This window comes from Arvicanthis niloticus, chromosome X, assembly GCF_011762505.2.
Source record: "Arvicanthis niloticus isolate mArvNil1 chromosome X, mArvNil1.pat.X, whole genome shotgun sequence".
Classification (NCBI taxonomy): domain Eukaryota; kingdom Metazoa; phylum Chordata; class Mammalia; order Rodentia; family Muridae; genus Arvicanthis; species Arvicanthis niloticus.
In genome coordinates, this window is record NC_047679.1 from 93279351 (window position 1) to 93302604 (window position 23254).

The 23254-nt window shown below is 38.6% G+C and overlaps 1 protein-coding gene across 1 annotated transcript in view; it reads left to right on the forward strand.

The window, feature by feature from the left end:
- Positions 1 to 23254, forward strand: part of Pls3 (plastin 3) — an 85976-nt gene that overhangs the window by 48305 nt on the left and 14417 nt on the right. The window contains 5 exon segments of the mRNA XM_076918879.1: positions 1534 to 1614; positions 11130 to 11293; positions 19966 to 20095; positions 20547 to 20679; positions 23044 to 23125. Of these exon segments, the coding sequence (XP_076774994.1) occupies positions 1534 to 1614; positions 11130 to 11293; positions 19966 to 20095; positions 20547 to 20679; positions 23044 to 23125 (590 nt within the window).

A 23254-nucleotide genomic window follows, 5' to 3' on the forward strand; every position in this document is an offset into this window, starting at 1 on the left:
GCCACCAGGAAAACAGTTATTTCTAGCAACTAAAACTTACAGCTACAGCTACATCTTAATTTTAAAAAAATCATTTTATGATTTTTAAACAAAGTAGCTACTTTATTTTGAGCCAAGATTGTTTCTCTGCCTGCCTGTTTGTTTCAGATAGGGTGTCACCTCGTAACCTTATTAGCCTGGACTGATACTTGAAATAAAATGGCCTTGAACTCAGCTTGCCTCTGCCTCCCAAGTGCTGGGAATAAAGGCTTGTGCCACCACTGCCTGTCTACACATTTTTTTCAACATGTGTTTTTTTTTAATTAAAATATAACAATTTTGCTCTTTCCTCCTAGCCACTCCCATGCAGTGCTCTCCTTAACTTCATGGCCTCTCTTTCTTTAGTTCTTATTATTTAAAATGACTACCTCTGTGCTTGGGGTAGAGCTCAGTTAATACAATGGTTCCTTAGCATCTGTGGAACCATAGGTAGGCCCTATCCCCAGCACTGACTAAATCAGGCAGTGCATGGCTATAATCCCAGCATTTGCAAAAGGAGGTGAATGGATTCGAGTGAGAGGAGGGCATGGTCATAACAAGTTCGAGGCCAGCTTGGGCCTCCCCCCCAAAAAAAAAATTGTGAAAATGTACAATGACAAAATTTACGTCTAACTGGAGATACTTCTTTTTAAAGCATTTTTAATATTTGAGATCATAATTTCATTATATTTCCCCCTTTACTTTCCTCTCTTCAATCCTTCCCATGTTTCCCACTCTCTCTCAAATTCATGACCTCTCCTTTTTTCCTCTTCTTTATTATTGTTGTGTATATCCAGATATATTTAAATTATAATTTTTAAATCATACCTAGTATATAATATCAACAATTTAACACAGTATGTGTATGTACACTGGTTTCTGTTTATCTTCCTTTTAAGAAGCGTGTTTGATAGGTATCGGTATGGTTGATATTTGAAATCAGTAACTTTTTTTACAGGAATTATTAGCAAGTGATTTAGACCTTCACTTTGGCATTGGCAATCGTGTGTGTGTGCGCGCGCGCACACACACACACACACACACACACGATTCTGTCATGCAATGCTTTCCTGTTATACCTTGGTGCTTTCTTATCCTCTTTTAGAGTAGCTTAAGATTTAGCTTAAGATTTTATCATTGGGAAGTTGCCACCAAGTGAGACTTCCTGAGTTCAACTCTTGGGATCCACATACTGAAGAAAGAATCTATGCCGATAGTTGTCCTCTGACTTCTAAATGCATACTCTGACAGATGTGCCACCCACACACACACACACCCAGAATGAATAACTGTTATTTTTTTTTAAAAAAATAAACTTTATTCTTAATAAAGAATAAAATAGTTTCTTTTACTGAATAAATTTTGATAAATGAGGACTTGTCCTTGGTAGGTTTTCTTTATTTTGGGTGTAGATATATGGTTACCTTTTCAGCGTGTTTTAATAGTTTGCAAGGCTTGTTTGTTACATATTCTCCATGAACTGTTTTGAAGAATGAGCCTTTTGCTTCCTTTTAGGTCTTTCCATGGATGAGATGGCAAGCACCCAGATTTCCAAAGATGAGCTGGATGAACTCAAAGAGGCCTTTGCAAAAGTTGGTGAGTGCATTTTATACAACAACCAGTGGAAAGGCATTTGGTCTTAAAGTGATATTGCTAGAAATTACCATAAATCAGCCTTTGCCTGAGCAATATAGTGAGACTGACTCCAAAAATCAAACCAGAACTAGATGGATAAAGTTTTAGAAATTATAGTGAAAACTGTACTAATTCGGGCAGATATTGCTCAACAGTTAGTGGTACTTACCTGAACTCAATTCTGGGAACCCACTTCGGACGGAACTAATTCCTGCAGGTTGTCCTCTGGCCTACACACACACACACACACACACACACACACACACACACAAAGACATAAAAGCCATAAATTTTATTGCTATTTCTATATGAATAATGTATTTATATCATTTGCGGTCTCCCCTCTTTTCCTTCCAGCTCCTTCCATGTCTATGACACTCCCTTTCAAATTCATGAACTCATCTTCCTGTGTATATAAGTGTGTATGTATATATGTAGATATGTGCATGTATGTCTAAATTTTCAAATTTTAAAAATATTTTAATAGTATCTAGTATTTAATATGGTCACTCATTTTTAGCCCAGAGTCTGAATCATTAAATCTGGGCTGCTGTGGCACTTGAAAATTTGATGACACATTGTGTTATTAGAATATTTTGCATATCATGTTTTTCTGAGGTGAGTGTTTGCAGTGAACGCTGAAACATTCAGATGTCACTGTTCTTGTGGTATTTATTTGTTGAGAAGGGACTCATTCTGTATCCAGGCTAGCTTTGAACTTACTATGTATACTGTTCATCTTTCTAACAAGCATAAAACAAAGAGGGAAAGAAAGGCATATCGTGGTGACATTGTTTTCCCCTGGAACACAGTATTGAACCCAAAACCTCATGTTTTGGCAAGTCCTCTACACTTTAGCTATCTCCAGCCATTAATATTTTGAGACAGTCTCACTGAGCTGATCCTTTCACCTAACCCAGGAATCGGAATTATAGATACATGCCAACACATGGCTTAGTTTTTTTTTTGTTTATTTGTATACATAAATACTAGACCAACTATCTATCGATAAGTAACATTACCATCTTTTCCTTTCACTTTTATTTTGAGACAAGGTCTCCTACACTCCTAGACTGACCTTGAACTGACTCCATAACCCAGCCAGGTCTTGAATTTACATTCTATCCTTCTTCCTCGGCATCCCCAGTAGCTGGGGTTGCAAGCCTGCACCACCAGGCCCAGTTTTGCTTTGAACCTTTTAACATCATATCACATGCCTTCCAATTCTGTGGCTATGGAAGCAATATATAATGTCTATATTCTATGCAAAGATCAAGTCCATAAAGGATACAGTGTAATGGAGTAAGAACTGACTACTGTTAGGAATACTCACAAGAGAGCATGCGCTTAAGCTTTGCCTCCCAACCTGTGGTTATAAACACTTTGCAAAAACCTCTGTCTCTAAAAGTATTTACATTACGATTCATAGCAGTAGCTAAGTTACAGTTATGAAGTAGCAACAAAAATAATTTTATAGTTGTGGGTCACCCAACATGAGGCACTCCATTAAAAGCGTTTCTGCATTAGAAAGGTTAAAACCCCCGGCTTAAGGTAAACCTAAACCAAAGGGACTAAAGTTGGAGTATATTGGTTTGTTTTTTAAATCAGAATTACTCTGAAACTGATGCTAAAAGTCCTATTAATAGGAAATTTAGAAGGATAGCTATCTCTGGTCCCTTTTCATTCATTCATGCATTTTTGAGACAGTCTCATTTAGACCAGGTTAGCCTCCAGATTCATGCCAAGTAGCCCTTCAAACTCTTTCTTTTTCTTTCTTTCTTTTTTTTTTTGTTTTGGTTTTGGTTTTTCGAGACAGGGTTTCTCTGTGTAGTCCTGGCTGTCCTGGAACTCACTCTGTAGACCAGGCTGGCCTCAAACTCAGAAATCCACCTGCCTCTGCCTCCCAAGTGCTGGGACTAAAGGCGTGCGCCACCATTGCCCGGCTCAGCAACTCTTTTTTAAAAAAACAAAAACACTGGATTGGCAGTGACTTATAGTTCAGAGGTTTAGTCCATTATTGTCCTGGCAAGATAAATAGCATGCAGATAGACATTGTGCTGGAGATGCAGTTGAGAGTTCTACATCTTGATCTACAGGCACCAGAAGGAGACTGTACCATACTAAGGATACCTTGAGCATATAAGACCTGGAAGCCTGGCCTCCAGCAAGGTCACACCTACTCCAACAAGGCCATACCACTAATAGTGCCACTTCCTATGGGCCAAGTATTCACACGCATGAGTCTAGGGGGCCCATTCCTATTCAAACCACCAGGCCATTGTACATGCTAGGCAAATTCTCTACCAACTGAGCTACATCCCTACGTATGATCCTGATTTCTATAACAGCATTTATATTAATATTCTGAAGAGAATAATAATCCCCCAGCTAGAGTAGCTATTCATATTCTATCACAAGGCTAGATAGAAAAGGTTAAATTGTTCTGAATCATTTTATATGTGTTTATTTTACACAGCAGTGTATTAACTTGCTGCACATATGACTCACTGGGAGAATGGAAGTACATAGGTAAATATTTAATTGATGAAAAATAGAAAATGAATGCTGGGCAGTGGTGGCTCACGCCTTTAATCCCAGCACTTGGGAGGCAGAGGCAGGTGGATTTCTGAGTTCGAGTCCAGCCTGGTCTACAGAGTGAGTTCCAGGACAGCCAGGACTACACAGAGAAACCCTGTCTCGAAAAACCAAAAAAAAAAGAAGAAGAAGAAGAAGAAAGAAAAAGAAAAAAGAAAAGAGAAAAATAGAAAATGATTCCTTAGTCATAAGACGTGGTGTTATTTTTTTATTAATATTTTCTCTTTGGTCAATATCCCTTTAGACCTATTCTTACCATAATTGTTTTAGAAACGTATTTTCTTTCACCCTTGTCTTTTGTTTACATTCATTTTGCAGTGTTAGAAATGGGTTAGTTTGTTTCTTTAAGTGTTAGAGTAGGGACCACGACTTACTAATGTTTCACTGCTTCCTCACTATGCCTAGCCTCCGGAAAGAAGGCTTTTCATGGATTGCCTCTTAGAAATATTTATGTTTACTGTTCCTTTTAAATTAACATCAAATGATATGTGACTTACTTGATGAGGCTTGAAGGACTTTTTATGAGTTAGCAGCATAATTGCTTTGTTAAGACATAATGATAGAGAATTACCCAATTATTGCCATGGTGAGAACAGGGTTAAATTATACTTAACAAGAGAGGGATCAATTAGAACAGTGGTTCTTAACCTTCCTAATGCTGTAACCCTTTAATACAGTTCTTTATGGCCTAGTGACACCCCAACCATAACAATATCTTGTTGCTACTTCATAAAAATCATTTTGTTACTGTTTTGAATCATAGTATAAATATATGATATGCGAAATATCTGATATGCACCCCCTGTGAAAGAGTCGTTGGACACACGGAGGCACATAAAAGCAGGGGTGAGGTGTCTGTGTGAGTGAGTGTGTATGTGTCTGTGGGGGTGGGGTACTATGTGTGGGAAATGCTTGTGCAGACTCTATCTTTCAGAAACTATTGAAAAGCTCACCAGACTCTGGATATTCCTGCAAACCTCTTTGTAGTTTTTACATGGCATTGGATACAGAGCCCTCAGGCAGCTCTCAAAAGTGTTGTGGAACTAATCTTTTAATTTAACGATCCTTTATTTATTAAACAAAGCTCTAGAACTTATTTTCCTGGCAATAATGATGTTTCCTACTCTTTGTGATAAGGGAGAGCAGAGACGACTACTTTGTCTCACTTCATCTGTGACAAAATATGGAAACTGTTTTCCTTATCTATTAACAATAACAACCTCCATTGTCTGCTTAGAAATTCAGCAAAATCACAGTGGGCAGAGAAAATCTCTGTAATCACGACTAATCACACGTTTTGTTCAACCAATTAATAGTGCTTTGAAACTCTCTTTACCAGCAATAAATTGACTATTAGGATTTAAAGTTCTTTCACTAGTTTCTTGCACCTGCTTATGGTTCAGCTCTAATTATATGCAATTATTTTAATTATACCAACAACTGGCTCAGGATTTTCCTCTGGGTTAGTGGAAAGCATAGTGCTGCCCTTCCCCAACACAAATCATTTCTGTTTTAATTTACATGCTAACACACTGCATGATTTCTTTCTAAAGAGACTAGAGCTTAGTGTGTTGGGGCCTGCCAGGAATCCTTGCAGTCTATAATCTTTGCACTAAGGTGGCTAAAGTCTCAATAGTACAGGGCTAGCCAAGGCTAGATAGGGAAACCCTGACTCTATATTTTTCAAGCCAGAAGTGGTGGCACACACCTCTGACTCCACTACTTGGGCACATGTCTGACAGTTCAAGGCCAGCATGGTCTAGACCCTGTTTGAAAAAAAATAACCTAGAAAGATAGATAGATAGAGAGTTTTCCCCCCTTGGGCAGTGTCAGAACATGGCTTTAAGCCTAGCACTTGGAAGGCAGAAGCAGATGTATCTGTTTGAGGCTATCCTGATCTACCTAAGGAGTCTCAGGAGTACACATAGAGAAACCCCATCTCGAAAACCTAATATATATGTGTGCCTGTGTGTGTGTGTATGTGTATTTCTAGGTTCAAGCCAACACAGGTGAATGAACAAGCAGATAAATGAATAAAACTGGGCATGATGATATATGCCAGAAATTCAAAAATTTAGAAGTAGAGACAAGAAGAAGAGGAATTCAAGGCTAGCCTTAGCTACTTAACAAGTACAAGACCAGCATGTGTTACCCTAGACTGTGTTTCATAATACTAAATAAGTACATAAATACTGTATCTCAACTAAAAAAATAAATTAAGTAGTGCTCTTTCACTGTGGCATGTGGTTCATTATCTATGGAATATTAGAAGTGGATGTTTGAAGACCATGTGTTGACACTGCAAGGTTGTCTAAGGACCTGTGTGAGAATGCAAGCAGGACTGCACACATGTGAGACATGTCCACAGACATGAGTATATCAATATTTGTAGAAAGAAGGGAGTAGCATACTAGGATACTATAGTATCCTCGGATACTATAGGCAAAGTGTTAGAAACACACAGGAAAAGATTATAAACATTTCTGAATACCCAGTTCTGGTCCTCTAGATTGATCTAATGTTCAAATCTAGGTGAACTCCACCTTTGGGGGGTCTACTGCTGAATGTCTAATATAGAGTATTAATTAGCAATCTCTACTCTACCCTTAACTGAGATTCATTAAATATCCACTATATCCACTTTGTGTTTGTTGAACTAGACTACCTCAAGAAGTAGAAGCTGAGTCACAGGGTTAGATACACATCTGAAGATATTTAATAGCAGACATTCCTTGGCTTTTTGGGGGGGAGGGGGGTAACCATGACCATACTGGAAATTGCTTTGTAAATTAAACTGGCCCAGAACTCAGGGATTGGCCTGCCTCTGCTTCCTGAGTGCTGGAATTGAGGTGCCCACAAAGCACTGTCCAGCTAAGTTTTCACAGTTTAATACCTATTGAAAGCTTGGCTTTACTACTAAGATATTAGGGTGTAATATATAAAATATATGTATATATGCTCCTATAAAAACCTTTTGGCCAGTTGTGTTACAAAGATTATTTTTGGACTGATTAATTTTATTTTGTGTGTTTTCCTTGCATGTGTGTCACATGTGTGTCTGGTACCTTCAATGGTCAGAAAGGGGTGTCAGATTCCTTGGATCAAAAGTTCTGCATGATTGCAAGCTACCAGATGGGTGCTGAGAAGTAGGACTGAGTCCTCTGCAAGAGCAACAAATACTCTTAGATACTGAACAATCTCTCCAGCCCCTGCTCAAGTCTTTAAATCAGTGATTTTGTGAACTCAATATCATGTGTTTCCATAAAACCATTATTATACACTAATGTTTCTATCAATTTTTTTAATTTAAAAAGTTTTTAGAATATATTGGTTAAACTAAACTGAACTTTTAAAATCCCAGCCTTTTCAAAAAATTGTATGTCTCCACTGGGTTGATTTTTCTTCTTCAAATTGTAATGAGCATTGTCCACAATGGGTTAATGTAGAAGCCATATATGTATTGCAAATGAGGCCACACAGGTGCAAGCTCTTTTCTAGAAAAACACTATATTTAGACAGACTCAAGAAGAGTTAAAGGATCTCTCTCTCTCTGTCTCTCTCTCTGTCTCTCTCTCTCTCTCTGTCTCTGTCTCTGTCTCTCTCTGTCTCTCTCTCTCTCTCTCTCTCTGTTTCTCTGTCTCTCCCCCCCCCCAGGGTCAAAGGAAATCCTAGTTACTCTTACTGTCAGATTTAAAACACAAAGTAACACCTTAAAAGATGCTTTTGAAGGGATTGTTACAGCGCATACCACCTAGGCAAGGGCATTGTAAAACAGCAGGCAAAATCAAAACCACTTGAACTCTGGCTCAGCCTTCTCCAGACAAGGACTTAAAATAGCTTAAATAACAGGATGCAAGGGGAGGGAAAACATTTCCTTTTAAGGATATGCATTCTTGGTGTGATTCAAACTTCTGCAGGAACATGGCAGGAACATAAGTTTATTTACTTTGAGGTTACTTGGGGGAGGGTATTGAAGGAGGTAACTGGCATTTAAACTAATACTTGGTAAAAAGAGAATAGTAAGATTTCCTTTCAAACAAAATGCAGATGTGACTCTACATATGTCATCTGAAACACAGATGGCAGGGAATTTCTTATAACCAACAGTTGGTTCGTTTCTGATGAATTCAGCAGGCAGAGTGAAAGATGATTATGTCTAGTAAAATCTTGAGTGCCTCCTGGTGATTTTTTTCAAGTATACTGTGTTTCAGCGTTTGTTTTTTAAATAAACTTGGTATATTTGTTAAATGTTAGCTCATTACTTTGTTCATATACTTGGTTTGGCAGCTAGGTAGCCTTCCTTTTTCCCTGTGGCTAGTTAGTCTACCCATAATAATCATGTTTTCAGAACTACAATGCTCATAGAAGCATCGTGAATGTTTTGGATAACATAAGCTGTCTGTAAGTCATTGATTATTATAATCAGTCATTGGAAAAGGTGATGGCATAAGAGATGAGTCTTCCAAATACAAAGCTTCTTCCACATCATGGCAGTGTGTAGTTAGAAGCAGTGAATAAATGAGAAAAGGGTTCCAGAATGTTGGCAGCTTTAATGAGAAAATAAAGAGCTACCATCATGAATGCTGATTGTAATTTTACTATTCAATCAAAACTGCTTTTGATCTGGGTCTATTTCTTAAATGCTCATATTATTAAAATGTTATGTTCATATCAAATTCAGAGTGGGAAAACTTCACCATCAAACATGGTCTTAGCTTTCGGTGGATAACTTTACTGGTAGGATGGATTCTGCTGAAACCAGCATGTACTACCTCATTTGACCCCCTGCATGTTAGATCCCTTGTCATGGCTTCAGAGATGTACTGGTATGTTTTATTTCTCCTTTTGAAACTGGAGATTGGAAATACAATCAGCATAAAATGCTTTGAAAATAATTACACACTGTTTTGTGCCTTGTAAGGACTTTACCAGCTGGGAGGTTTTGTAAAATTAATTGTTAGCTGCTGCCATTTTCTGACTCTCTCTGCCTTCTTAATGGCATTGAAATTGTTCTCTTCCAGTCCAGTCCTAAGAAAGGCCCTTTGTGATTTGCTAATACTAGCACCAAAATGACACAATGTCAATAGGTTTAGCATCTATCGAGAAAATACAGGAAGGTAGCCAAGAAGAATTTCTGAAAGAATGATACAGTGATACACAATGTCTCTCCCTTCCCCCATCTCTTTTTTTTATGACTTGGTTTCTCTGTGTAACCCCTGGCCAACCTGGGACTCTCCCTGTAGACACAAATATCCACCTCCTTCTGCCTCCCACGTTTTGTACCATTTCCTGGCTAGATGATACACATTCTAATCACTAAATATGTGAAGGATAAGTATCCTCAGGAGTTCCAAAGACGTACAAAAAATTTCAAGTTATTGGTTCAAGTGAGACCCAAGAGTTTGAACTGATTTTTATTCTTTTATTTGGGTCCAGCTTAGTGTCTCTGACAGATGGCCGTGGTCACTTAGAAAACCAAATTACAGATCAGATGGTTGCTGGGTGGGGACAGGATTAGTACCAAGGGGATGAGATTAAATGTTATTTGAGAGATATTTCCGTCAAATTTTGGTTTCCTGACGAACTGGCATTCGATCTTTGTTGGTGTTTTTCCTGTACTTTTTGGTCTTTGCTGCTTAGTTTTGTTTTTAAAATGGTCATCTAGGATTAGAACATTCTTTCTCTAGTTCATGTCTGAGAATTAGTTGTACAGTATTTTAGAGCATTTGACTCTAGAGCTTGGGGTCCAGTAATAGAGCTTCTACTTAGCATGTCTAAAGCCCTGGTGCTAGGACTAAAGTTGTGCACCACCTATCCCTCCCTGCCTTGTCAGAATTTTAAGTAAATTCCTGTGATGGTTTATATATGTTCAGCCCAAGGAGTGGCACCATTAGGAGGTGTGCCCTTGTTGGAGTAGGTGTGTCACTGCGGGTGTGGCCTATAAGACTCATCCTAGCTGCTTGGAAGCCAGTGTTCTGCTAGCAGCCTTCAGATGAAGATGTAGAACTCTCAGCTCTGCCTATACCATGCCTTCCTGGATGCTGCCATGCACTTGCCTTAAGGATAATGGACTGAACCTCTGAACCTATAAGCCAGCCCCAATTAAATGTTGTCCTTATAAGAGTTGCCTTGGTCATGCTGTCTGTTCACAGCAGGAAAACCCTAGCTAAGACATTAGTTCCCTAATAAAAAAATTTCCATCATGGTCATCTTGGGTCATTTGCTTATTTGTAGATTATTTCTTCCTTTACATTTTAATATACCTAAGCTACAGTAGCCTAAACATAGGAAAATCATTTATAGAATTCTTTTTAACGTCTGCTTTACTGAGTACTCCATTATTCTCTTGAACTCTATAGATTAACGTTTGTTTAGATTAGCTCAAAAAACTGGTCCTCAAAGTTACGTTGCTCCAGGTCAGAAGTGCTTTGAGACAAAGCACTGCAAAACCATAAAACCTATTTTGCCAAAAAAAAAAAAAATACACATAAAAATCCTACATCCTGCATAGGGATAGTAGAAATTAGATTACACCATGACAAAGTCTGTATAAAGTATTGTTTCTAAGACTCCTCTTGTTCCTATGATTTAATAGTAGTTTTATAAACTAGAAACTATAGTTTCTTATAATAAGGGAGGCTATTTTTACATAAAGCTTTATATACATTTTAAAAAATACAAGATACATGATACAAACAAAAGATTGCCCTCTCATTTAAACTATACATTCCTCTTTCACATATCCTTAGATTCCAACGGATTGAAAAAGACTGTAATTAGACAAACACGTACAGTGATGATATTCTTACAAATTTATTTCTAATATCTTTTCTCTTTTCTCGTTGTTTATTTGGCTGTTTTTTTCCTTTCTTTTCATGAAGATCTCAACAGTAATGGATTCATTTGCGACTATGAACTTCACGAGCTTTTCAAGGAAGCTAATATGCCATTGCCCGGATATAAAGTGAGAGAAATTATACAAAAACTCATGCTGGATGCAGACAGAAATAAAGATGGGAAGATAAGCTTTAATGAATTTGTTTATGTAAGTATGTCAAAAATCTGTGATTATGAAAAGTCAGTGTTATTCCACTGTATACTGGGAAACTTAAAATCTAAATAACATTGTATTGAATGGTTAAATATATACTATTAATACTCTGGTACCTTGTAACATTTTTGCCATTCTGACTACTAAAATTTAAATTCTTCAGCTATTAGAATGTTTAACAAAATATCAAAAAAAATGTACATTGAAAACAACAAAGCTATAGCAGGATGTTCACAGTAGTCAGAAACAATCTCCTTTGGGGCACCATTAGAGAGCATCTATCAATATGCTAAATAACAGCTTTGAGGCATTCTTGCTCTTCACCATATAGAAGATTGTGTTACACAAGTTTACTGATACCATATGACTCAGTCTTAGAAGTTTCCTGAGCTGAAGTTTTTGTACTAGTGATATTTAACTGTCCCTTTTCCCCCAGGGCGATCATATTGATAATTAAAAGGTAGAAGGATATTTTTTCAGTCTATTGGAAGAGGCATTTACACTTCTGTTTTCTTGTCTAGTGTCATAAAATATTCCTCAACGTCTGACGCTGATTTCATAACACTTCCCTGTAAGCGGTTAGTTCAGTTTCTGTAGCATGTGTGACAGGCATGTGGTTCATTATCAAGATATATATTTCAGCTGCCAGAATTACAGCCAAGATTTTAGTGAATTATAGATTTTAAGTCTAGATTTGTTAAATTATTGCATGATGATGTTTTAAATAGATGTTGCTTCTTCTCTCACTTAAGAACACTCTTAAAGGGGTTGCAAATATATGTTAACATTAAAGAGTGCTAGCTGCTCCTCCAGAGTACCTAGGCTCAATTTGAATGGAGGCTTACAACTGTTTGTTGTTCTTCTAGTTGCACAGGAAATGACACCCACTTCTGCCTTCCCCAGGCCGCACATGAGTAGGGCACAGCCTGTAAACCAGGGTATTGGTGCCATATGCCTTTAATCCCATGATTTTGGAGACAGAGGCAGGAAGATCTCTGTGAGTTCAAGGCCAGCCTGGTCTACAGAGCTAATTCTAGCACAGCAAAAGCTATACAGATGAAGCCCTGTCTCACAGGGGAGAAAACAAATAATTGAAAAGAACACCCTGAAGGTGTGGTCCATACCTTTCATCCAGGCAGATGCAGTCATTGCTGCAAAGAGACCCTGCCTTGGATAAGAAACATGCATGTTTGGGCTTTTGTTTTTGTTTGTGTTCTGGGGTTTGTTTACTTTAGTTTGTTTTTTTGAGACAGTCTGATTTTAAAGTCATGATCATCCTGCCTTGGCCTCCAGAGAGCTGAGGGTGAAAGGCATGTACTACCTTATTTAGTCTACCTTAAGATTTTGTGGATGTTACTATTTATTTATTGCCTTGGTTTTTAAGACTACTTTTGGCTGTGTAGCTCAGACTGGCCTCCCGTTTATGATTTCTTCCTTACCTCAGCACTCGCAGTGCTGGGACTACAGTGCTGCCTGATTATTTGTGATTATTTAAGCCTAAATTTGAGTCGATCTTGCTAGGCATTATATATACTGCAAACTAGGAATTAGTGTTTCATATTTGTCACCAAGATCTCAGCGTGCCTGTCCTCCTTTTTCATCCTTCGTCTTGGTACCAGCATATCTGCTGTTATAGCATATGCTCTCATCAGTTACCATGACTCATTATGACACCTAAAATTCAGATATGTTCTCTCTGAGCAGAACTAATGCAAAGAACACACCATATGGTCAGGAAACAAATAAACTACATAGGACTGGAGAGATGGCACAGTGGTTGAAAACATACATTGCTCTTCCAGAGGACCCAAGGTCAAGTACCACCACCCACATGGCAGCTCACAACTGTCTGTAACTCCAGGATAGACACTCTGATGCAGACATACATGCAGGCAAAATACCAAATTAAAAATATAGAAATGATTTCTTAAAACCAAATACACCTGTCAGATGTGGGGGATGGGTAGTAGTTACTGAAAACTACAGATATGCGCCATTATTATACTTACACAGTTCTTGCCATTGTCCTTGTGAAAAACTGACTTCCTCCCATCATTTCTGTCTCCAGTTATGGCCAAAGCATTTGCTTTGAATTCTGTATTCAATAAATAGTAAGTTACAAATGATTTGTGATGTCAGCACTTGCATGTCTCTGTATGTACTTTGCATGTGTCACTGTGAATTTAAAGCAGGTCAGAATGGTCGCGAACTATGGTTAGGTGCTTTTCATTTGACTTGCAGCTGAGAGTTATTAACTACTAGAAAGAAGCAGCCTACATCATTAGAATCTGCAGTCTAACTGGTAATGTGGAGGAAAACAAACTTGTCTACAAAGGAAATGATCCTGAGGAAACTTTCAATTTTGTATTTTTTAAAGACTGCAGTTTCCACATGTTTAGTGGCTTTTAAGTGACAAGGTAATATTGACTTAGTATGTACTTTAAGAGTAGATGCATAATAATTTGGACAAAAGAAAGGATTTTCTACAATAAAAGCGTAAGGAGGGGCTGAAGAGTTGGCACAGTGGTTAAGAGCACTGGTTATTCTTCCACAGGTCCTAAGTTCAATTCTCAGCACCCATATGGTAGCCCAGAACCATCTAATGGTATCTGATGCCCTCTTCTGTCGTGTATACATACAGTTAAATATATAAATAAGTAAAAAAAAAAAAACAAAATAAGAATATATATTTTTTTAAACTAAGTAGGACATCTAAGGTCAAAGTAATATTTAGAAGGATTTCCACTCTCTCTTGTTTGAGACAGGATCTGACTCTGTAGCCCTGGCTGTCCTAGAATTGACTATGTTGACCAGGCTATCCTCGAACTCACAGAGGTGGACCTTCCTCTACCTTACATGGTGCAATTAAAAATGTGACCACTATATCTTGCTTTCAACAGGAAACAAGCATGTATGAGAAAGAGAGTTGAGCAGCAATCTGTAGATGGGGAGAAGTCTTTTCTAGTTGCTCCTCTGCTAATCAAGACATGTGTACTGGGACCTGGAGAAATGGCTCAGCCGCGTTGGCTGCTCTTCTAAAGTTCCCAGACTTGATTCCCAGCCCTCAACCAATCTGTGACTCCAGTTCTAGGAAGCCCAATGCCCTCTTGTAGTGTCTAAGGACATCACTGTGATGTTAAAGGGACCCTCACAAACCATCATGATACTGTGGCCATGACTGTTAGAAGAAAGGGGGACATTGAAATGGCTGTCCACTCTCATGTGCTTTGCTGATGTTTTAACACTTTGCAAGTTGTCAAAGAAAATTGAACCATGGCTTACCTCCACAAAAACCAGGCTGCAACTCTTGTTGGCTGTTAGCATAAAGAAAGAGAAAGACACATTGTCTCAAATGCTAGATGTGGCGTTTTTATGTGAATTAGAGTTTAAAGCAGTATTCAGTGTACACTAAGCTACAAAGTGTGTGTGTGTGTGTATATATATATATATATATATATATATATATATATATATATATATAATCAGTTTCTGTTAATCTTCAAGGCTAGATGAACGGCAGGAGAGGCTCCAAATACTGTAGTTAATATTGTTTGTTTTGAGTATCATAAACTGAAGTTACTAGCCTTGCTTATTTATTTATTTTTAGTTTTAGGAAGTAGATTTCCTCTCTGTAAGAACTCAGGATCTCTGGGAACTCTCTCTGTAGGCCTCTACTGACCTTTTTAAATGTTGATTATTTTTGTCTTATGTTGACTTTTCTTGTGCAATAACTTAAACACTGGGGGCCTTGCACATGCTAGGTAAATGCTCTGCCACTGAACCATGTTATACACAAAACACTAGGTTTTATACTTATAAACTAACACAATTGTTTTCTTTGAGCGTCATAAGGCTAATGGGGCAATATATTTTTATACACAGATGATTACATTAATATCTTGTTTTTCACAATGATAAGCTTGCTTTTGCAATAGTGGTAATATGTCTTTAACATTAAGGATTAATCATTTCAAAATTGCAAACTGCTGAGAACAATCTAGGCACAGAGTAACTGCTCCATAGCCCTTAGTGGTTTGAATAATTTTTGCTGTTTTTATTGATTGATTCCTTTGATCCAGGGTCTCACCAAGTTACCTAGGCTTGACAAACCTCAATGACTCAATGGATCCTCTTGCTCTCAGCCTGTGGCAACTGTGGGGCTCCCGGCCCCTTACATACTTTCTCTGATTTTCTCCTATTTAAAATAAATGTAACCATGTTTCCAACAATTTCCATAAGAAGGAAAAATTCAAACCTGCTATGTTGGAAACAAACCCCATAACTGGAAGCAGTCAATATTCTGTGCAAATTCTTTCTGAAATCTTTCCTTCTTAAGTCATATGCCCCTGCATTGCTCTGACTTGGCTGCCTGGCTTATGCAGGACTCACTTTGGGGTCAAAAGATCTTAAGTGCCTGCTGAAGATTTTGAGAGAATGTCGCCGAGGTTTACTTAAGAAAGGAAGAGCCACAGATGCCATCAAAGAAACTAAAAAAAGATCATAGGCTGAGACTATTGCTTTCTGAGTAGTATGCCCAAGGAATTTGTCTCCAGATGATAAAATGACTTCGTCCTCAAGGAGGGAAAACAGCATAACCCTTTACAAAGCTCATTAGGATCACTAGTGAGCCTTGAAAAATTTCGTTGGGCAGCCTAGCACAGTCTTGTGCTGGCGCTCATTTCTGAGACGCCTATTAAGACAAATCCTGTGCTCCAACCGTTTTTTATCATCCAATCCAGTAATGTCTTCCCTGAGTGGAAAGAAAAATGAAGACTTTCATGTAGAGAACCAGGCTGATGTATGAATTTTTTAATATTATTAAATTTATTTATTTACTTTACAACCCAATATCAGTCCTTCCTCTCCTCCTAGTACCCCTCAAGCAAGTCCTTCCCCATTTCAGGAAGCCCCCCCTCTGTATCAAACACCACCCCCTACATGCTCTCCCCACCACCCACACTTTACCCCCTCCCTTACATATCAAGTTGCTGAAGGACTTGGAGCATCCTCTCCCACTGAGACCATACAAGGTTATCCTTTTAGGGATGCAGGATCCAAAGATAAGACAGGCATGCAACAAGCTCATGGACAGCTTCTGTTCCAGTTGTTGGGAGGAACCCCATGAAGACCAAGGTGTTTATCTGCTACATATGTGCAGGGGCCTAGGTCCAGTCCGTGCTCACTCTTTGGTTGGTGATTCAGACTCTGGGAGCACCTGAGAGTCTAGATTTGTTGACTCTGATGTATGAATTTTCAATCCTCTTAATTTTTTTTTTAAAGAAAATAGTTATAATGAGATCTGGTGCCCTCTTGTGGCTTGCAGGCATACATGCAGGCAGAACATTATACATAAATGATTCTTTTAAAAAAAGAGAAAGAAAAAACGGTTTATGCTAAGAGACAGAATAAAATGTTATGGACCAAAATTTGAGGTTGGCTAAAATGTGTTTAGAAATATTTGGAAGGCAGAATTGGGAATATAGGTCAGTGGTAAACATGGACTCTGTCATCAGCACCACAAAAAGACACACTTAACAAATGTAATTAGACTTTCCACATCATTCACAAGCACTGTTTTTCATATGTATGAAAGAGGTGGGATATTTTACCACAAAGATATTATTAGTGCATTATTCCACTCTTCATATATATATATATTCATGTAAATATAAATATATATAATTTATTATTCAGCTAGAATCATGATCATTGAAACAACTTAATTTGTTAGAAGACTACACTGCTTAAAGCAGATACACACAGAACAAGACAGACCACTATTCCTCTGAAGCTGTAACAGGTTTGGGTCTGGCAGTGGTGACTGGTATGAGGAAATGCACACCTGTCCAATTCCACAGTGTTTTTGTTTTGTTTTACAAAATGGAGTATAAAGTTCACAATCAGGAAGACTAACTTGTTACTGAACAGATTCTCTTCTTTTTTTTCTTTCATTTTGTTTGGTTTGAGCAAGGGTCTCGATCTGTAAACCAGGCAGACTTTTAACTCCTGGCAATCTTCCTGCTTTAATCTCCTGAGTGCAGGGATTACCAATGTGAGCCACCATGCCTGACTATTTTTGTTTTGTATTTGATACAGGGGCTCATTATGACTATAGGATAAAATTTCAACTTTTGAGGACACGGCATTAAAACTAGAGGTAGCAACTGTGCATGGTGGCACATCCATTTAGGACCAGAACTCATGAAGCAGAGATAGGATATCTCTGAGTTCAAGGTTAGCCTGGCCTGCAAAATGAGTTATAGAATAGCCAGATGTATACAGAGAAACCTGGTATCAAAAACCACCACCAACACAAACACACACACACACACACACACACACACACACACACACACAAAACAAGAGGAACTTGATTTTTAAAAGCTAATTGGACCGTATTTTCCTGTATGTATGTATGTATGTATGTATGTATGTATGTATGTATGTTTATAGAGCCAACATTGGGATTTGAGAATGGTAATTGGATAATACACCTGGCATAATCATTAACAATATCCATTACAGAAAGTCCCTTTTTTGCTGTGCTTGGTGGCACATACGTAATCCCAGCACTTGGGAAGGCAGAGGCAGTTAGATCTAACAAACCAACAACAAAAAAGTTCCTTTCTCTTAGTGGCTTAATCACAAAAGGGCTTTGCCTGAAGCTTGCTTGGTATTGCATGGGCTAGACTGTTCCAGTCTGCCTTGCTGTCCTTTGTGAACTTCAACTAAAGGTGACCTCCTCCAGGGAAAAGAATGACAGTCTCTGAGGCAGCAGCATTAAAAGCCTTTGACATGGGTTCTGTTCTGTTTCGCAATTCTTTTATTTATGGTTCCACTTAAAGGGGAGTTCTAAAAGCATTTAGTAAAACTTTCAGGACCCTGAAGGATGGCTCAGTGGGTAAAGCATTTGCTTAGCAAGCCTGCTGACCTGGATTTGATCTCCAGAGTGCATGTAAAGGTGGAAGGAGAGAACCAGCTCCTCAGAATTGTTCTCTGATCCCTACTTGTGTGCCCCTCCGACAACAATAGTACATTTGATTTTTGAAGAATAATTTTTTAGCAAGTTTCCATCCTTGTTCCTAGCTGACAGTGATAAATTGAAGCATGCTCATTGTAAACAGAGAGAAATTTTAGAAGGAAACTACTTTGAGAATATCAGAAGTCTAGAGACAGATTTTAAGGATGTTCACTCATTCACGTTATTAAACCAGGATACAAACCTTACATTCTTCTACCCTGTTTAACTTTTGGTGCTGCAAGAGATGGCTCAGTAATTAACAGCGCTGTCTGTTCTTCCTAGAGGACTGGGGTTCAATTCCCAGCACCCACATGGCAGCTTACGACCATCTGTAGCTCCAGTTCTAGGAGATCAGGCACCTTCTATACGTGCAGACAAAACACCAATGCATATGAAATAAAATAAATCTTTTCTAAAAAGGAAAATTTATTTTTTTAAAACGTTAACCTGTCCTTCAGGTTCTGCAATGGGAACATAAGCTGAACTCAAATGCCCAAATGGGACAGTCAATAAAAGCCTTTTATGAGTGTGCTTCCTCTTCCATCTCCTTCTCATAACTGAGGTCGAAACCCTGGTACTTGCCTGATCCACCTTCACAGGTCCACATTCACTTTTTTGTTGTTGTTTGTTTTTTGAGACAGGGTTTCTCTGTGCTGTCTTAGAACTCACACTGTAGACCAGGGTGGCCTAGAATTCAGGGACCAGCCTGACTGCCTTCAGAGTGTTTAGATTAAAAGTGTTCACCTTTACTGCCCAGTGGAATTTCACACTTTAATTTTTAATTTTTAGACAAGGTCTCACTGTGTTGTCCAGGGTGGCCATGGACTTGTAATCCTTCTGTTTAGTGCCAGCTCTTCCCTTGAAGTCAGTGTCTGTGCCATGACTTCCCATCCCCTCCTTCTTGAGGTAAAGACTTTCTATGTAGCCCTAGCAACCAGGAACCTTTTATGTAAGTCCACCTGCCCCCAAACTTGTACAGATCCTCTTGCCTCTGTCTCCTGTGTTCTATGACTACAAATGTGCACCTCCACGTCCTGGCTCTGTTGTCTACATCCTATCTTACTTTTTAGAATACTTGGTTGAGTCCACTGCAGCAGAGCAGTGGAGTGTGCAGTATCAACAATACTGCCTACTTGATGTGTGCTCTCCTTGAGGATCATGTATGCCACCAACATACCACTATTGTCCTTAATTCTCTGTTGCTTTTAAGTGAATGAACTTTTAGCTACCACATAATACCACAGAATAGAGTTTTGGTCAAGTGATACATTTTTGTCTGTAGGTAAGAATTGTGGTTAAAGAAGGGGCTGTCCATCAGTCTCTTCTCTCTAAGAAAAGAACATAAAGCTATGCCTCACCATGGGAAATTAACAGTTTTACCTTTGCCTTTCAACTACACTGTAAAAAACAACTTAAAAGTGCATTCAATGCATGCAGCACTGAATAAGTTTGGTGAGTGTGCGAAATTGATGCTTCATCTTCAGTAACCATATTGTAGCCCTGCAAAAAGCCAAGCCAGTTTTCCTCTTAACACTCACCGCCTATGGAGCACTGTTAGGTGATGGACAGATAAAACAGAGGTCAATGTGCTTCTTCTTGTGCTTGCTTGAAAATTGTGAACCAACAACCTTGTTTTAATTGATAGATTTTCCAAGAGGTCAAGAGCAGTGATATTGCTAAAACCTTCCGCAAAGCCATCAACAGAAAAGAAGGGATTTGTGCTCTGGGAGGAACTTCAGAGTTGTCCAGTGAAGGAACCCAACATTCTTACTCAGGTAATTATAACATGGTGTGCTTAGGTTAGTACAGTGCACTGGGCAAGTATATACTGATGCCCTAAAAAGCATGTTTCCTCTGGCTTGGTGACATAGTTAGGTCTTGGGTCACATATGTGTCAAAATGCCATGGTAGACATTGGTAGCTTGTAAGACAGAGAGTAAAATAGTCTTCATTACAGTAGAGGTGCACAGTAACATAAATACAATTTATATACATTGTGTAACTTCCCTAAAGATCGGTTAACCTGCTCTTTTGTTTCTGCAAACGTATTAATTAATCCCTACTGGCCACTGTATTGCTTCCATGTCTTTGAGTATTCAAAGAGGATGACCACATATTTGTGAAGCATTATCTCTTAGCAGCGCTATGCCAACAAGCATAGGGTTTGGGGCCAAAGGATTAACAGAGCATATGAACTGACTGCTTGCTTCCTTCAAATAATTTTAGAGGAAGAAAAATACGCTTTCGTTAACTGGATAAACAAAGCTTTGGAAAATGATCCCGATTGTAGACACGCCATACCTATGAACCCAAATACTGATGACCTGTTCAAAGCAGTTGGCGATGGAATTGTGCTCTGGTAAGAGGCTAGTTTGGTTTTATATCCAGATTTCCAAAGATAAACTCCACAGAATAAATGTATTTGGTTATATATTTGGTTATTTGGCTGTTTGACATCAAGGAGCGGGGGGCGGGGGGACAATTGCCCAGGATTTGTTTTATTCATTTAATATTTAAATCTATGTGTGAAAGTAAAAGTCAATCACAGCATGGGGACCTTTTTATAGGGTTGATCTTTTGGCTTCCAATTTCTCCTCATCACTGAGAAAGCAGAACATTACAATTTTTTTTCAAACCTAAGTGTGTCAGTATCTATTTGAAGCACCTTGGCTTTGTAGGGAGAAAAAGAGGCTAGCTAGCCTTCGGTTCTAACTCTCCAGTGATCCAATTCTGAAAACCACTTTTGTTGCTTTAGCTGCATCTGTGCCAGCAATGTCTAGGCCCAAGTGATGTAAGATTGGCAACACTGTCCATTGCTGCTACTGTTCTCAGAGATGGTGTTGCCACCCTGTTCTAGGTGCTCCACTATAAGTTCTGGGTTCCTATGCGAGCCTTGCCACTTAGTAGCTGTGTGGATGGGCGCCACATAGTCAGACTTTTTACATTCTATTTTCCACTGTGGTCCTCACAGTATCATACAGTTTGGGCATTCCAAGGGAAAAAAATCCAAAATCTGAAACTTTAGTTTTATTTTTGTTCATGCTTTTATTAGCATACACTAGTTATATGTGACAATGGGTACATTATGACCATTTCGTATACATACATACATATGTGCATATACAGTTGTGTGCATGGGTGTGTGTGTGATTGATTTTGACCACATTCCTACACATAAATGTCTTTTCCTGTCCAGTCCTTCTTGAATTCCTACTGATCACCATCTGCTTCCCATCTTATCCCCTTCTACTTTTATATCTTCTTTTTTTTTTCATTGATCCAGTGAGTGTCATCAGGCTTACTTACAGGAACAAGTGTTAGAGGTAGTTACAGGAGCATCAGAAACTTTTCAAATTCCACAAGTAGAATACCCATAGCTGACCTCGGGTGACAGAGACAGTCAAAGAGCAGATGCCCCCAAAGTACTGCACAAAACAGCCTCTGGGCCAGCACCACACCTTAGTGGCACAAGGCATGCCTAACATGTTCATGGCCTTGGTTTCCAAACTCAGCACTACACTGTGCATGGTGGCATATGCCCATAATACCAGCACTCACAAAATGGGGTCAGACAAATACCTGTGAATTCAAGGCCAGCTTGGTCTACTATGTAATCAGATCCAGGAACTAGGAAGATATAGCAAGATCCTGTCACAAAATAAAAAAAGAAGGAAAGGAAGGCAGAAAGAAGAAAAAGAACAGAAAAACAAAAAGAAGAAGAAACAACGAAAAAGCAAACCTGCCAGATGGGGATGGGACACCTTTAATCACAGCACTTGGGTGGCAGAGGCAGGCAGATCTGTATAAATTCAATGCCAGTCTTATCCACAGAGCGCTTTTCAGGGCAGCCAGGGCTATACATAGAAACCCTGTCTCAAAACCAAAATTAAAGAAAACCTTCAGAACCTTGCATCACAAGAAACAAAAAGCAAACCTTAGGTTCAGTTTGTCTGTATATGTGAGTGTGTTTGTATGTATATGTACATATATGTATTTAAAGATAAATAAAAATTTGTTTTCAGACCTGGGCACACCAATATGTCATCATATATTGTCAAATCTGCAGTTTGGAGATATATATATATATATATATATATATATATAGTGTTTGTGGTCAACATGATAAATGTCATGATAAATGGCATGTCTAACATGACATCAACATGATATTTGTATTATTATTATTATTATTATTATTATGTGTATCTTCATGGGTTTATGTATACCACACTGTGCAGGTAGCTGTGAAGGCCAAGAGAGTGCATAGAATCCACTGAAAGGGGAGTTAACAGGCAGTTGTGAGCTGTTCACTATGGGTGCTAGGAAGCAAACAGGGGTCTTCTACTAGAATAGTAAATGCTCTTAACCCCTGGGCCATCTCTTCAGTCCCAGATTGATTGCATTTTTTTATACTGCATGAAAGATAGTTTATAATAAGCTTTAATATTCATAAAGACTTATTCAAGTGTTGTTGTTAGAGACAGGATCTTGTATGTCTCAAGCAAGTCTCAAGTTGGTATGTGGTCCAGGATATCCTGGAACCACTGATTCTTTTGCCTCCATGCTCTAGTTCTGAGAATGTAGTTTTCTCTATCTCCTAGTTAGGTGGTGCTGGGGATTGAACCCATGATCTCATGTGTGCGAGGTAAGCAATTTTCAAAGTGAGCTACATCTCCAAACGTTGTGGACTCTTTAAAAGTAAACCAACATTTGTTTGTTACAGCAAAATGATCAACCTTTCGGTTCCTGATACAATTGATGAGAGAGCAATCAATAAGAAGAAGCTTACACCATTCATCATTCAGGTGCGTGGAGTTCTCTACTCCCTCTTCCATGATGTGTGATTTGAAACTGAGGCCATAGACTCTGTATTCTGTTTGCCTGCCTTTAATCCTCAAAGCTCTGCGTGTAGAAGGACCATTGATATTTTGTAC